Source organism: Aquila chrysaetos, chromosome 1 (assembly GCF_900496995.4).
Source record: "Aquila chrysaetos chrysaetos chromosome 1, bAquChr1.4, whole genome shotgun sequence".
NCBI classification, from domain to species: Eukaryota; Metazoa; Chordata; class Aves; order Accipitriformes; family Accipitridae; genus Aquila; species Aquila chrysaetos.
Window position 1 is genome coordinate 11,728,662 of NC_044004.1, and position 16,194 is coordinate 11,744,855.

The 16,194-nt window shown below is 36.3% G+C and overlaps 1 protein-coding gene across 7 annotated transcripts in view; it reads left to right on the forward strand.

The window, feature by feature from the left end:
• ACOX3 (acyl-CoA oxidase 3, pristanoyl) overlaps positions 1-15,432 on the forward strand; it is a 38,223-nt gene extending 22,791 nt beyond the window's left edge. For 5 of the 7 annotated variants that reach the window (XM_030025189.2, XM_030025009.2, XM_030025096.2 and 2 more), the window contains 9 exons: positions 1,411-1,533; positions 3,167-3,287; positions 3,778-3,897; positions 4,577-4,690; positions 6,302-6,417; positions 9,055-9,229; positions 9,694-9,761; positions 10,453-10,539; positions 14,162-15,432. In XM_030025189.2, coding sequence (XP_029881049.1) covers positions 1,411-1,533; positions 3,167-3,287; positions 3,778-3,897; positions 4,577-4,690; positions 6,302-6,417; positions 9,055-9,229; positions 9,694-9,761; positions 10,453-10,539; positions 14,162-14,281 — 1,044 coding nt within the window. In that variant the 3' untranslated portion in view covers positions 14,282-15,432. The other 2 variants (XM_030025434.2, XR_005932072.1) reach the window with 2 other exon arrangements.
• Positions 15,433-16,194: the final 762 nt, after the last annotated feature.

Below are 16,194 nucleotides of genomic sequence, written 5' to 3' on the forward strand. Positions count from 1 at the left end.
CAGACTTTTATGTAATGAAACGCAGATTCAGAGCTACCACAGATCAAAATAGCAACACTGAAGTTAGGGAGATTAAAGTTTTCTGTGTCATCTGAAGTGTCATTCTAGTGCAGCTGGGGGGCTTCATTCCAACTCAAGACCTTCTCCTGGCATGATCAGGCTTTTGACATAAGTTCTTGGAATAGCAAAACCCAAAATACTCCTGTTTCTCTGAAGTACTTAGAAATGTTTGTCTTCTAAAATGGTAACCTTTTCAGAGAAAGACTGTCTTCTGTACACATGTGAAAGTACTGCAGATGTAGAAACTAGTATTTGTTTAAAAACGTCAGTGCCTCTTTTGCTGCTGTGTTAATTTTCCTTTTTTTAGTCTTTATACTTTAGAAGATAGAAATCAATGACATTCATTGTGATGAAGTCTCGAGCTAGCACTAATTTCAAGAGGAATATAACCAATGTTCTTCTGCAGATTATGCAGGAGAAAAACACCTTTTGCTCTGAAAAAATAGAACAAGAGTATGTAGGGTAGCTGGGAAATAGAGAAAACTCAGATCTGCTGAATGAGAAAGGTTAGTGTATAAGAAATGCTGAATGAGAAATGTTAGTGTATAAGAAGTGCTGAAAACAAACCTGCCCAGTTTGTCCTTGCAAAGTGGCTAGTTCTTTCCAGGTTTGCACTTAGTCTTGCAACTTTGGAAGATTTCATGGGTTTCTACAAACTGGCAAATGCTGCCTTCTTTCCACCTCTTCTGAATGAGCCAGGGTCTGCTTCCCACTATTCAAGTCTCTCAATTTTTTCTCAGTTTTGACTTGTTCTGTGGGCTCTGCTTGCTGAACCTCTCATTCCCTTCTTGCTGTACCACAAAAGCTTCCTCAAGCACTTTCTCTTTTCCTTCATGGGCTCCAAGTTGCATGGAGCAGGAAAGATGCTTTTTTCTCTGCTTTCTAGCCCTGTTTTGTTTTTTCCACAGGATACAACCAGCACTAAGGTACATTCAGCAATGAACAAGCAAGTGAAATAGTCACAGCCTCTCTCATGTTGGTACTGAAGAAACACATGAATCATGACTGGCCCCAGCATGGCAGACATTGTGTAAATACAGGGCAAAAATAGGTTGTTAGTCCCCAAAGCTTCAGTGAACTTTTGCACTGGTTTAACAGAATGTTTAATACAAATCCACAAAATGCATGAACTAGAATAGCGTAACTGTAACTTGTGTGTAGTTGCACTTAATTAAACATAATTATGTTTATAGATGGTTATTGTTAAGTTCTCGTCTCCATAAAACAGTTTTCCAGTTTGAACAAAGTAAAAACGTATGGGTTGGTTCAGTATTATAAGATAGTTGCATATATATAGCTATAAAAAATATGTATCAATTTGCAATCAAATGTATTTAATTTTTATTCTAGCAATGGCGTCTTCTTCCTTATCTGGCTGCCGCATATGCCTTAGATTATTTCTCCAAATCCCTGTTTGAGAACTTTGTAGAATTTTATGCAGGCTTATTGACAAAGCAAAGGAGCCAGAGACAGGTGAGATATTTACACATTACTTCTTCGCTGAGTTCTTACTATAATAAACTGGAAATTGTTAAATGAAGGACCTACTTAGAAGTCTTAGTATCTTACAATCAAGAATGCTAGGGCAATGTCTCAGAAATATGGTGCATACAAAGTAATGATTAAAGTAGCATTCAGAAAAGCATCCAAATTTGTTTTGATGGATTGGTTAATGTTTTATTGATTTTTGTGGGATTTAAGGTTACATTCCCTTGCAGAATTGTTTATCATAAATATATGATGATAATGCAAATTCAGCTTATAACTGTTGTAAATGATACTGCAGGGGGTATCAAAGACTATGTCAAAGACTTTCTGAAATTATACTATTCTTAATTCCTGCACAGACTCTGTGAGTCTGGCTTGAGTTTGCAATTCATATTCATGCATTAGGATAAATATTTTTGGAGAAAAAAGTTAAGACTTTTGAGTCTTAATGCTGAATTTCTCATCCACAGTCAGACCATTGGAAGTCACCCCTTTACAGAGGAAATAGTCTGATCCATCAGTTTCTGTGCAAGGACTGATTCTCAACCAAAATAACTGCAGTATGTTTTTTCTATAGCATATACATTTTATTTATTTTTTAAATTTTTGACAATATTAATTGTTAGGGCCTACACACTGGCTGCGTATTGCTCAGATCTCACTTAAACACTCAGGCTTTTTTCAGCTAAAATAAAGCTCATGAAAGATTTGTGTACTAATGTCTGGGTATTCTAATTTCTCCTCTTTGCACAAACGACAGAAGAATCTGTTTGATTTTTTTAATCTGATATTTTGTCTCTGGAGGTCTCCAGTGCAGTTGCTAATCTTAGGCAAAATGGTGGCTATCAGAAAAAAAAATTGTGATAGAAAAAAATCTGGTAGTTGACAGTGTTAAGAATGTAATCCTTATGAATTCCTTTTGTTCTACAGGAGATCTAAAGAAAAAAACAAACAAAAACAACCAAGCAGGGAGTTACTCTTAAACAAGCTTTGGTAGTATCAATGTACTATCTCCAGACACTGGAATTCCAAACACATTTTCAAAGGAGGGCCAACAGAGTTAGTGTAAATGCAGGCTACTGTGGTTCTGTGGAAATTGAGGGGCTACATTTGAGTTTTCCTACTCTTTGCAAAGTTGATGCTTGAAAGATCAGTGAAAACCATGTAAGGAAGTAAATGTTATAAATATCCCCCTGCTGACTGGGGACATAGGGATTGCTTATGTCACAGAGGGGATAGAAGCTTTCTCTGGACATGCCACCTTCAACCACCTGTGTCTCCATCTTTGGGAGGAAGAGGTTGGCAAGCAGTGGACTATCCCATGCAATGCCATCTCAGCTGGCACATCTGAGTTAAGATGTACCCATGTGTCCATTACCTGGCACAAATTATTGCTGTCCCATATAAGAAGTTTAGTGCTGAAGGTTTTTCAGTTGTGGCAGGGCTTTTTGTGGTAGCAAAAAATATGCTCTGCCCTTACACAGATCTGAGAACATTTTATGTGTGTATTGCTAGTTACTCTTCATTATAAAGCAGTACACGTAGCTATGGCTTTAACTGGTCACAAACTTACTTTGTGTAAAAGTTATTACTCACTTGTAACTTGTTTCTCACAAAGGCTGATTTGGGACGTGAGATTCATGCCTTATCTGCTGCCAGCAAACCACTGTCTTCTTGGACTGCTCAGCAGGCAGCCCAGGAGTGCCGAGAAGCTTGTGGAGGACATGGTTACCTTGCCAGTAAGTTACAGACTGCTGCATACACTGATCAGAAAGAGAACAGTTATGTTGGTGTATTCTTTGACTGATGTTGTGTCATGGTGTCTGAATTTTAGCAATGTATTTAGAAAGAGTTTTTTCCTCATATCCATATTTTTAAAGTTCATTTCATACCTGATACCAAAAAAAAAACTTAAACCCATGTGGCATCTACACCAGCATTTGGACAGACTGTACATGTGATTCAGTCTCAGTTCCAAAAATAAAGATGCAGACTTTATAGATTAAAATTGCCCTTGTAAGATGAATGCCACACTTTTCTAAAGTCTTTCCAGTATATTCATTTTCACAAGCTAAACAGTGAACTTTCAAGCTCGTCTGTTGGTGACAATAGCTATACATACGGGAACAGGCAATTCTTGTGCATTGTGTCACACAATAATTATTTAATCTCTCTTAACTTCCATTAATACATTGCAATATACTAAATTGTGCACTTGTTCTTATTAAGTGAATCGTCTGGGTGAAATCCGAAATGACAATGATCCAAACTGCACATATGAGGGAGATAACAATGTCCTGCTTCAGCAAACCAGCAGCTACCTAATGAGCTGGATGAATTGCATAAGAGGTAAGTTTTCATTGTGGAATCCTATGCTAGACCCAACAGTGTGTAGCTAATGGAATTAGGGGGTAATTTCATACTGAAAGCAATTGACAGTCATCTAATCATTTTGTAGAGCATAAATAATGTGCTACAGACTCCATCACATGATACATTCACAATACACAGATATTTGCTGCAAGAAATATTCTTCCCCTTAAGTCTTGCAGAAGCTAGCTAGATGTTTTGCCATCCCTAATGAGGTTACGTAGTACCTTGCTCCTTGAGAAGTGCAGTTTAGTTCAGTGGAACTACTCCTAAAGTTATTGTAAGTCTGGGTACCCTCTGCTCATTTTACTTAAAACACTTCATACCGCCTGACTTGGTAGCAATATCCATCAGTACATTTTGTAGTTCTCTAGATTTTGTTTCAGTTTTCTAGCAGTGAGTTTCACCAGCATCTTACAGAGCTGGAAAACTCAGCAATAGGAGTTGAATCTTATGGGGCTTATAGGCAGTGATGTCAGGTTTTTCAGCATTTATTCACCAGTCCTCATTCAGCTGGACTAGGCCATAATAAAATAAATATTTTGGCCTAATTGCATCTGGCCTATCACATGTATGCATGGCTTTGTAATAGGCTTTTAGTTCCAAAGAGTCTGATTTCTTTCCTTAGAAATAATTTTTATTTTCTTTGGTATTTCAGATAAAGCTCCTTTTGAATCCCCTTTTGGAACAATAAACGTTTTGCAAGACTACCATCATATCCTTGGCTGGAAATTCACAGCCATTAGTGTTGAAGATTGCATGGACTCCTCAGGTAGCCTTCTGCTGTTGTTAAAGTGATTCTAGAATCTTAAACCCCTTTCCAGAGGAAAGGATCCAGAGATTTGAGATTCAACCTCTGCTACTTACTAGATATTTGTCATATTACTATTTGCTGATTTTCTTTGTATTATATGCATTTCAATTACTAAGAACATAGTTTGCATTTCAAAATATATCGCATTGTCTCTAGCCTCAATTCTGGAATGGAGAGTAGCATCAGATATTTTTCTTCCATTTTTGTTCCTCCAAAATAGCATTTGTAATCTAGTTATTTTGCCACTGTATTGTTGTTTTCAAGTGAAACTGTTGTAAGGGGCATTGATTGCCACTACCTTATATCACTAAAATATCTTCTTTTAGAAAACCATACAAGTGATTTAGAAATATGTTGAAAAGGCTTTAAGTGTGTCTGCTTTTGACAGTTGCTTTTGGTTGCATAGAGAGAAATGAGTAATTGTGAAAGAAAATTCCCTGCAGTTTTCCTGGCTTGCTCTGCTATAATCAAATCAAGTATGATATTAGATGCCATTCCCACTTTTCTATCACTGTGAGCCCAGATTGGCCCTCAGAGGCAAGAATTAACAAAGAAATGAGCAGATAATGAGATAGTGACAGGGCGTTGAGCAAAAGTGAATCTGTGAAACTGAGAACATGCTGGGGGAAGAAACTCCAGTCTTAATATATAAGGGGGAGTCGAGTCAATTCCTAGAATTCAGTAACCACTTTGGTGCTCAAATAATTGCAAAAAAGCTGAACTTCAGATAGTGATGCATAGTACCAAGTGAGATAGTATCATAATAGCTATGGGGTAAAATCTGAATAACTTCAAAATACAAAGGCTTATAAGAAAAAGACTAGTTCAAAACAACTGCTTGCTTTCTTTGTTCTATGTCTCCAACTTGTGAAATCCAGCAGAGCACAAACTGATACCTAAGCACATGTTCTCTCCTCTCTTGTAATATCTACTGAAGCAGACTATAGTTTTAAAAATATCTGAATCTGTTTATTGTTCCATTCTGTTAGAAACTGGACTGTTACTTTAGGTGTCTAAATTTAGGCAGCATGTGAACACTCACAATTTTTTGCCTTAATAGTTCCAGGCTGCTCTAAAAACATAATGCACTGATCTACAAAGCAGGTCATTCAAATGCATTTACATTCAGCCACCTTTGCAATGTTAGAGGTCATGTGCTTCCATGAAATGTTGACTGTCTTCTGTTCTTGTATTCTGAGAAGAGACTGAGTTTCTTGCAGAACTAAGTCTTAATATGGGAAGAAAATAAGCTAAAAAAATTTGATCCAAGTCAGAAGTCTAAATTGAGCTGTGGATATACCTTGTCTTTTAGCTTGGGGTCAGTTTGAACTAGTGTATGGTCAGGCATGGTATGTCTTCACTGTACAGCTACAATAATCCTACTATCTTACTCAGATGTTATTTATTGCATCTACAGTAATGGGCAAAGTGTCATGTTAATGGATTGATTAATTAACACTTTCACTTTTCATCTCGGGTAACAAAAACTGTGACTGCAGTAGAATCTGCATGTGACTTCTTGCATCATAAATGTGAATGTTAAGAATTTTGGTTTTCTCTTTTTCACAGTTCCTTTAGCAGCATATAAATGGCTGGTTTGCTACCTGCTCCGAGAAAGTGACCTAAAGCTGAGCAAGGAGAAGCAGTCTGGGCGAAGTGATTTTGAGGCAAAAAACAACTGTCAGGTAATACTTATTCAGCTCTCTTCTTTTATTTACTTATTTTCATCCAAGTTTGTCAGATCCTGTTAGTTTTATCTTCTTGTGTCATGAAGTACAATTTCCTCAAGCATAAAGCAGCAACTCGAATAACTAATAAAATGTAATACCTGTCCATGTGCATTGTATTGAACATGGTAGCAGGAGGTCAATTACCATCAGCAGAAGTTTTCCAGGATATATTTCCCTTCAGAAAAGTTGCAGGCACGTGCTGGGTGATGTCTGTAATTTTGATAGCACAACTTCTGAAGACTAAATCTACTACTATTAAATCTACTGCAGCATCTGATTATTACATCTCCATCTGCGCATGTGGCCAAATACATACTGTAGGAAAGAATCTTGCTCTGGCAGGTAGGTAAACTAGATGACCTAATAGGTCTTTTCCATCTCTAATTTCTATAGTGCAAAGTACTCATGAAAGATACCAGACTGACAGCATTGGAACCTGAAAAGGAAACATTGACAATCTACATATAACAGAGCAGCTCTCTCACCAGAGAGCTTTAACAGCTAGGGATGGCTTAACTCCAGATTTCAGTGTATATCCCCAAGCTCCCCAAATTCTTCTGTTACCTCCATGAGGAAAACTGGCTCGCATCCAAGGAAAGAACACTTGTCATTTGTCACTGAGGAGAGAGATCTGTTCCCTGAGGATGACCAGTGTCATTCATTTTATCTGCAAAGCTCATTAAAAAACATGCGGAAGGAATATACAACTCTGCACCTAGACAGAGCCAACATAGCTTCACCAGGAGATGGTCTGTGTGAAACCACTGGTAGAGTGGAGGAAATCTTTTCTGGTTTTACCCTAGAAGCAGCTTATTAGAGAAGTTCTTCAGAAACAAATTCAGAATGGGAATTGTCAGAAATTAAATTCTGATTGCCTGTCAGTTGCCCAGCTCTTGGGAGGCTGGTGCTGTGGTCAGTGTGTTAGAATGGTTTGCTCAGAAATGTGAAGGTTCTCTTCTCTTTTGTGTTCAAATGTGCTAAAATTTAAAGATACTTTAGCACACAACTGCTTTTGAGATAGGCATTGATGTACCTTAAGTCATTAGGTTTTCTTTTCTCCCTACAATGCATCTTCAGGACAGTGGGATTTTTTATTTTAAATGGCATGCCTCAAAAACATCTGAAAATGATTTACAGGCTGTGCTTTAAAGATGTGTACATATTTGATTTAAAAGTCTGGGCATGAAGAAGCGCTTTTCTGTTAGCCCAGTGGCTGACCAATATATAATACTTGTTCTTGCTATGGGAGATCTGGAAGAGATTCCTAACTCATCCCTAGGTTATTTTGGTTTGGGGATAGCTTGATAGAAGTAATACAGAAGTGCAAGCGAAGGCAAAGAAGGAAATAGAATTATAGGAGAGAAGAATAGGGAATTAATTCTTAATGCTTCATTTGCGATGTTAAGACTTATTTCATTCTGACTAGGGAATTGACATTCGTATCTAAAAAAGTCCATCTAGCAAGGGGGAAGTCCTCCCCAAACCTGCAGAGAATAGATGTGTATTTTCCAGTTCTTACTTATATCTGAGCTTGGACATAAGTATACCACTGAAGAGCTATCAAGAGAGAAACAGTAATCTTTGGAATATGCATTTTTTAAATGCCACAGTGGATTTAAATGCAAGGATGAAGCAAATATTTAAAGGAAAAAAGAAAAACTAATCAACTAATTCTAAATGAAAAAAAAACCAACAAAAAACTGAACAAATGGGCTAAAAACAAACACCACTTTACAGCTTTGCAACAATCAGCCACAACAGCAATGGTTTCATATTCCCCTTCTGTTCACCAGTTAGAATGTCATCATTCAGTAGTCTATTTCATGGTATGACATATGCCGTGGTGAAGTATGTAAAAGTAGACAAGTGTTCCTATGTAAATACAATCACTTAGGGTTTTATACTCCATATTAACAGTAACTGGTTACTTGCCTTTCTGATTGGATAGTTGGCAAGGATTAGTTGGATAGTTCTTTCAAAACGTATTGCAATCTATTGCAATCCATAAACAGAATCCACTCATGCTAACATGATCAGATTTTTTATTTTTTATTTGAAGGGACTGTAATAAGTTTTCAATAGGTTACTGAACCACTTTGAAGATCTTATCCTTTTTATAAAACTCTGTATAATATTAAATAAATGTAAACCTACCTTTCTCTTCTTAGAGTTATATGGGTTTATTAATGATCCTAAAGTCAGCAAACCTGATTTTGCATGGTCTTCTCTCTGATGTAGCTACTTGATCCCATAAAGTCTTCGTGCAACTGCCTAATTACACTGGTAGGCATCCAATCTGCACTCCCTTTGGATTGGTATAAGAAAGTATGCAAACTGGAACACAGTGGAAAACTAGGATCTTATTTCTAAAAGGCATTTCATGAGGCATTTCATGACTAACCTTTGCAAAGACATTGAAGAAAGAGTTTTCTCCTAGAGTTTCTTCTTAGACTTTCTTTAATCTCAAACTAGATCAGCAGATCTAAATCAACAAATCTCCACTAACTTCACCAGGCCAATGCCATCTTGCACCAGCTAAGCATTGGTTCCTTGTATTTTGTTACTCAGTGTCCTTCTTTTCTGTTTCCTAAGGTGTACTACTGTCGATCATTAGCCATTGCTTTTATTGAACAAACAGTCTTACAAAGATATCATGCCTACACTCATGATCCCAACATACCATCTACTCTGCAGCCAGTGCTTAAGAATCTCAGTGCTCTGTATGGACTCTGGTCTTTAAGTAAACATCTAGCTGTGCTTTACCAAGGTGAGATCAGCTCCCTGAATATACTGTGCATGTCACTTTTTTATAAAGTCTTAACTTGGCAGTGGGAGGGAATCCTAATTAGGATTTAGATTAGAGCATTTTCTTATTGCCTGTGTAATATAAAGCAATCATTCTGGACAAAATTTTCCTGAGCAGGAATCTGGAGCGACAAATGAACCCAAAAGACTCTTAGCTCAGAGATAATGGAGGGCTCACAAGTTTTGCTGTGGTCCAGTGCTTGGGGGAGAGGATGGGGGATAGGCAGCAAGATGTGTGGTGTAGCTTGTTAATGCGAAAGGTTCCAAATGTCTTAAATTAACGGTTTTGCATTCAAATCATTAATAAAAGACAGTCAGTCCAATTACACAGGGGCATCTATTTAGTCTCTTGAATAACTCCTTTGTAAAAGGATTGTATCAGTACAATCTTAACTGGTATAGGCTTCTTTGTGAATGTATTTGCAGGTGGCTATGCTTCGGGTGAACAAGCTGGTAGATTTATTCAGGATGCTATTCTGGAGCTCTGCTGCAGGGTAAGCCTTCAATATTGTTTGTTGTGATTAAATAATAATATAGTATACAAATACTAAAAAAGAGATATATCAGTTATTCTGTACCTCAAGGGGTAAATTAGCAAGATATTACATCAATAGTTTCTGAATAACTTTCTATAAAGTTTGGTAACTCATTGACCTTGCATCTAGTCCTAATTTATTTATGAAAAAATGAAAAACAATCAATCTTGCAAAATAACACTCTATCATTTGTGGCCTTGCAGTCTTCATTGGAAAGCCAGTGAAATACCACAGTCCAGTTCTATTTATTTCATTATTGTGTTAGCTCATGAATTTTTTTTCTCAAGACAAAAGCTTTTCGAACTGGATATATATTCTAAGCACGTAAGCAAAATTTCAAAGAAGAATCTGGACGTTATGTTTTTAAAGTTCAAAAATACGTGGTTTTACATGTGTGAACAGTACCATCTTGGTTAAAATGTGTTTTAAAACCCATAAGCAAAGGAAGAAAACATGTAAAATACAGCCTCTTTAGATAATTACCCTGGGAGGAAAAAAAGCAAAATAAATTGAGACTCCTTATTGTGGATTTCTCTTAAGTAACCAATAGCTGGTACTTTATGAAAATAATCTTCATGCTGCTCTGTAGTTCACAGGTAGCCATAGACAACTACAGAAGTTGCCAAATATGTGTCTTGTTTTTACACAGTTGAAAGATGATGCAGTTGCCCTGGTTGATGTCTTTGCTCCTCCTGACTTCATTCTCAACTCTCCCATTGGTAAAGCTAGTGGAGAGGTAAGAAAACCCATTTTAAAATTTGTAAGTTTAATCATTAAGAAGGGTATTGGCTGTAAATAGCCATAACATATTCAAGACACTTCACAGCTACAAGAGAAAAGGAAGATGCTTTTTCAGTGGAGAGTACCAGAGTTAAACTGATGCCAGTAGAAAATGACATTTGGCATTTCTGGGAGATAGGCTTCAATGGGAAACTCGTACAGTATTGCTCTCGTTTGCTCTTGTGGGCATCTGTGCTGCTGAACAAAAAAAAAAAAAAAAAATTATACCATCTCCTAAGATTCCTTAAGGAGTAATATGTCTTTAGTATATCAGTTAATACCTTGGAGAGGTAGTAAGGTCTATTTCTTCTCTGCCTAGGACTTTTGCTGCCTTTATTGGTATTCATATTACACTCAGTTTGTGTGATGTGCATATAAATGGTGTAGAAATTATTTATTTCTTTTAATTCTTCATAAAATTATTATTTTACTAAGAGAAATGAAAATTTAAAACTTGTTCCAGTTAAAAATTATATCAGAAATTGTACAATTCTTTGAGAATTCTGTTTATCCAGTGGGAATTCTAGGATATGACAGAGTATCTTGTATTAACCAGTGCAAGGTACAGCATTACCCAAGGGATCTCAGTAATCTTAATACAGTCTTGAAGGATGCTGTTTTGTTAGCACCATCCTTGTTAAGGCTGAGAGAGACTTTTTTTGTATAGTTTAAATTACACAAAGCAAGCCTTGAATCAAGAGCATAAGATTGGCCATACCGGATCCAGTTCACAGAATACTCTGTAACTGACAGTGGCCAAGGAGAACACTGTAGGAAACACATGAAATATGCAAGTTTTCTTTCCCTAGTGTCTCCACTGTTGGCACTTGCTGGTTTAAGAGATACCTCATGCCGTAGCTTGTATTTGTATCATTCGGTTTAATAGCCACACATGTATCTATCCTCCATTCATTTTTTCCTATCCACTTTCAAATTCAGCTGTATTTTGGCTTCCATGACACTGTAATTTCCATAATTTAATTATGAGTATTGTGAAAAAGTACTTCTCAATCCCAGTTCAGATACATTTACTATGTGTGTGGGCCTTTGCTTTTCTCTGACAGGCCTTGTTTTCCTTCTCTGTATCTTTTCTGATTCTGCCATATGCTTTCTGAGGTGTTATAACCAGACCTACAAGCAGGATTCAGGATGTGGGTGCACCATGGATTTGGCTATACTAGGTCATGGTCCCTCTCTGCTTTTTTTTTCCTTGACATATTTAAAGAGCTGTATGTCATTCCAAAGTCTCAGCAAACTAAAATTCTTGCTTACTGGCCAACCCTACTCAGCACGGCCAAGCTGTGGGATAACTATTATGTAGAGACTAGTGTCACAGTACGGTAGTTTGGTTTGGTGTGGATAGACCCTGTAGAGAATCACTAGAGCCTGGGGAAACTGCCAGGAAGTTTGACAGGATTGCTGAGTCAAGTGTACTCAATGCTTTTCAATATTCTCTCTCTGTGTCTTCATGTCTAAAGTTGTCCATCGTTCCCATGGTGATCAAGCAATACAGAAGGCAGCCCAGATGTTTCTAACCAGACGCTGACCTAACAGAATGATTACTTTGGTAACACAGTCTCTACAAATAAAGGAGGAAGGGCTAGTTCTACATATCGAGCCATTTCAACAAGAGGACTATAATCACCACTGGAAACTTTGTTTCCATGTCTGTAGATTTTTGAGGATTAAATTAATGAAAGAGGTCATGGGAGGGAAGCTCCAAAGGTAACTCTAAGACAAGGAAGATCATCTGTAAGAATGTTAAGACTATCTGTATTGGCCAAAAGCCCATTTTCACCCATTATTCTGTCTCTAAGAGAAGCTATGAGCAGATGCTATAGGCAGGAATATAAAATATGGTGCAAGTACACAGTGATACTTTCCTAGAATACTACCCCCTTTCTAGCAGTCAGCTGGAGGTTTCTTATCAGCAGCTGTTAAAACTATCATGTAATGGATTTGGCTAGATCCTCTTTGGCTAGCTCTTAGCTCACACAAATACAGAATCCACAGAGGCTTATTAATATTAGGAATATAATATGTGAGACATGCAGATAGGACTCTAAACACTACTGACTTCCTCGTGTACTAAATATTTGGTAAGGTTTTGGTAAATTCATTGATTCATATTGAGAAAATAATTTCAAGCGGTGATACCCAACCCACGTTCTGCAGAATTCAGGAAGTTTTTTTGAACTGCCTCTAAGTCTGTGGTTTTCAACTTGTGTAAATATTTTCAGCTGAAATTTGAAAAAGGCTGCCAATCCCTCATTCAAAGAAAATACTTTAAAAAGCTCCTTGTCTCCTGGCTGTCTATATTTAATTCTGTATTCATTGCTATCTTTGCAACTTCTGAAAACCAATGCAAACATTTTAGTAAAAATTACAGCATGGTAAAGAATTGATTATCCAAGCATAACAAGAAAATGAATTTAATTCAGGATAACCTATGTTGTACTGCAGTGGAGTGCTTTGTGCCATGAGCCACAGATCATAATTGGAGCAGAAGAAAAGTTTCCAAATTTGTTATGGGCAGCTTTAAGCACTAAGTAAGAATTCAGACTCTCTTCAAAAGAAACTTTGATGGTGTGGGCATCATTTCCCCATAGAAGCTTTGACAATGTCAATGTCAGCTTAAGTATGGAAGTTATCGCCACATTTATATCAAGATTAATTAAAAATTGTTAGACAATATTAAATCAAACTTGGAATGGAATAAATACTTAACACCAGCCCACATAATCAAGGGAAAAATATATTTAATATTAAATATATTATATTTCAGTATTTATTTAAATCATCACAAATACATAGGGCCAAGCCATCTTTTCATGTAGAAGAAAGGCTTTTCACTTTACATCACTGACTGCTTTTATACCACATTCATATTGTATTATACTGTACTCCAACTTACTGCTGAAAATACGGCCTTCCTTTCCTCATCTTTCTATAATGTTATTTAAGGTTTTAAGCTTCAGTTAATTATGAACTGCCAAATATTGCTAAAATTATACTTTCACAGAATTTACTTCCCATGTACTTTTTTTAACTGTTCCACATAAAATTGCAAATTGATGAAGATGGTGAACTAACAGTCTGCTTATGAGAGAGGAATTTCTTATGCCCAGATTGAAGAGTTCACATCTGGGAGAGAAGTTATGTTACTTTCCAGAAATGTGTTGAAATAAAGGTAAAAACAGACATGCACGAGTGCTTTCAGACACAGTCTTCAGGTTTGGACATAACAAAGATTAGCTTAATATAACCATGTTTCCAAATTTCTACCTTTGATAATACAACTCATTTTAAGTTGAAAACAAGAAATTATAAAGGTTACTGGTTTCCTGCTCTTACACCAAGGATGGTCTAAACGATTTACACAAATATCTGATGTTTACAGTACTTTGAAAATTTGTGCTTTATCTTTGTGTTTATTCTTGCCAGTACATAATTATTCACATTTGTTATCTAGAAATTCGATCACAATCTCATTTCAACCAGTAAGTTAGATAATTTATCTTGCAGAAGTTTTCTTTATTTTCTGTATGAATTAATCCTTTTTTGTTATTATTTTGCAGTTATATAAAAATATGTGGGCAGAGATCCTTCAAGGCAGCAAAGCTCTGAACAGACCTTCATGGTGGGCAGAATTTTGTATTAATAAACCTGTTATAGGCAGGCTGAGGTCAAGATTGTAAACCAAACAACTTGTAAGAGGCTGGATGGGCCTGAGATGGTTACTGTATTTCAAACATCAGGAGGAAATGAGACCATATGTCAAACACTGAAAATGAAAGAGATTTTCATAGAGAAGTTCCAAGTTTTAAAATAACTTTGAAATCAAGTCCAACTTGGTCTCAGGGATTGTTAACATAATAATGACAGGAGCAAGAGCAACACATCTGCACACTATTCATATTTACTCAATTAAATACAAAAAAAATGAAGATTCATCATGATCACAGCTTTGCTAAGTTTCTATGAAATAAATGTTCCAGTCTCTTGATTTTACTGTTGTATTACAGAAGTTAAATAATTAAAAAACATTTCCCACCAGGGATTATGAATAAGCTGAACAAAAGCAAAATAAAAGAGAATTTGAAGAAAAAAGAAAAAAGACATCAAGAACACCAACAGTGATAAACCTGTATTAAGGGATGGGAATCATTTCCGACAGCCCCTTTGAAGTCTGTGAAGCTATTCTGATTTACTTCATATGCCTCTGTGTTAAACTACTTGATTGCTCTTTCAGTGCAGGAGAGGATTAGGATTTTAGATAATTTGTCTTTAAATTGTGTATAACTCTGTAGATAAAATTAATTGAAAACAACTTGTTTATACATCTTTTTAAAATAAATGTATGGTAATGCAAACTTGTAAGTCTTATATACGTTTTTGGTTATAACCTTTTCATTACTGCAAAACCAGTATACATTGACACGCATAGAAACTACATCTATGTTTTAGGTCAGAATATATTCAAATTATTATAAATACGGTCTTACAAGAATATACAACAGTGGTAGGCATTATTGAACATAGGATATTTCTTCTTCAGCTATATTAACTATCAAATATTTTTATTCACAAATGGAAAAGACACCAACAGAGCTTTGAAAATTCAGAATATTTTATGGTTTAGATATGCTGTGAAAAACAAATTCATTTTTTCCTTTATTGTATCTATGAACTGAAGTACTATTAAAACCTAATTCCTGTTGCCCTTACTGTTGTGAGCAATTCTATCAAGCCAAAGAGATTATTTTTGTAAGTTAAAAAATTGAGTATTATTTATGTCTAATCAGGGATGGATTATGGTTTGGGCTATTAAATAAATGCGATTTCAATACTTGAGTGTTGAATTCTACTTGAGCAGAAACAGATCCTTGTCCTTGTGGGGTTTCATATTTTCATCTGTTGTTGCAGTGTCAATATGTGAAGGTTTTTAAGTCTTTACAGACTGCCACAATGTTACCAAGTGGTTCTGTAGAGGCTTCTTTGATTCCGTTTAAATCTGGCAGAGCTCGGGAAACATTTCATGGCTGGAGAATGTATTGAAAGGCCAGTGTTAAAAAAATTTCTCAGAGTACCTCAAGGTACATTTATTTACTAAACAGATGTTTTATTGAAGTTTCTCTTTGTATTTTTAAGAGCAGTTTATCAGAGAATCTGAGGACTCCCAAGTGCGTCATAATGAAAGTACAATTTAGGACAGGCCAGAAAGAAGCTTTATTAACTATGATCGTAGTGAGAGAACATTTGGAGAGCATCTCCCCTTCTGCTTCCCTGTTCTCAGCCAACTGATTGCAGAGACCCAACCATACATCAGTTTCAGAAAAAAGGAGGAAAGAGGTGAGGAAAAGCAATCATTTCAATGTTGACAAAGCCAGGTATCCATCCCTGGAGGCATGGACTCCTTAGGTAGCTTGCTAACTGCCACAATTCTAAGGCATCAAACAGTAAATAACAATATGAAGAGATGGCTCTTAGTGGAGCCAGTGTTAGTGGCACACCCCATGTGATCTTAGCGCAGAAGTGGGAAGTTGGAAAAAATCACAGACTGTTTTTTAGTGAAAAGGAATGTTCTTTTAGGAAAGATAACTTCTTAGCC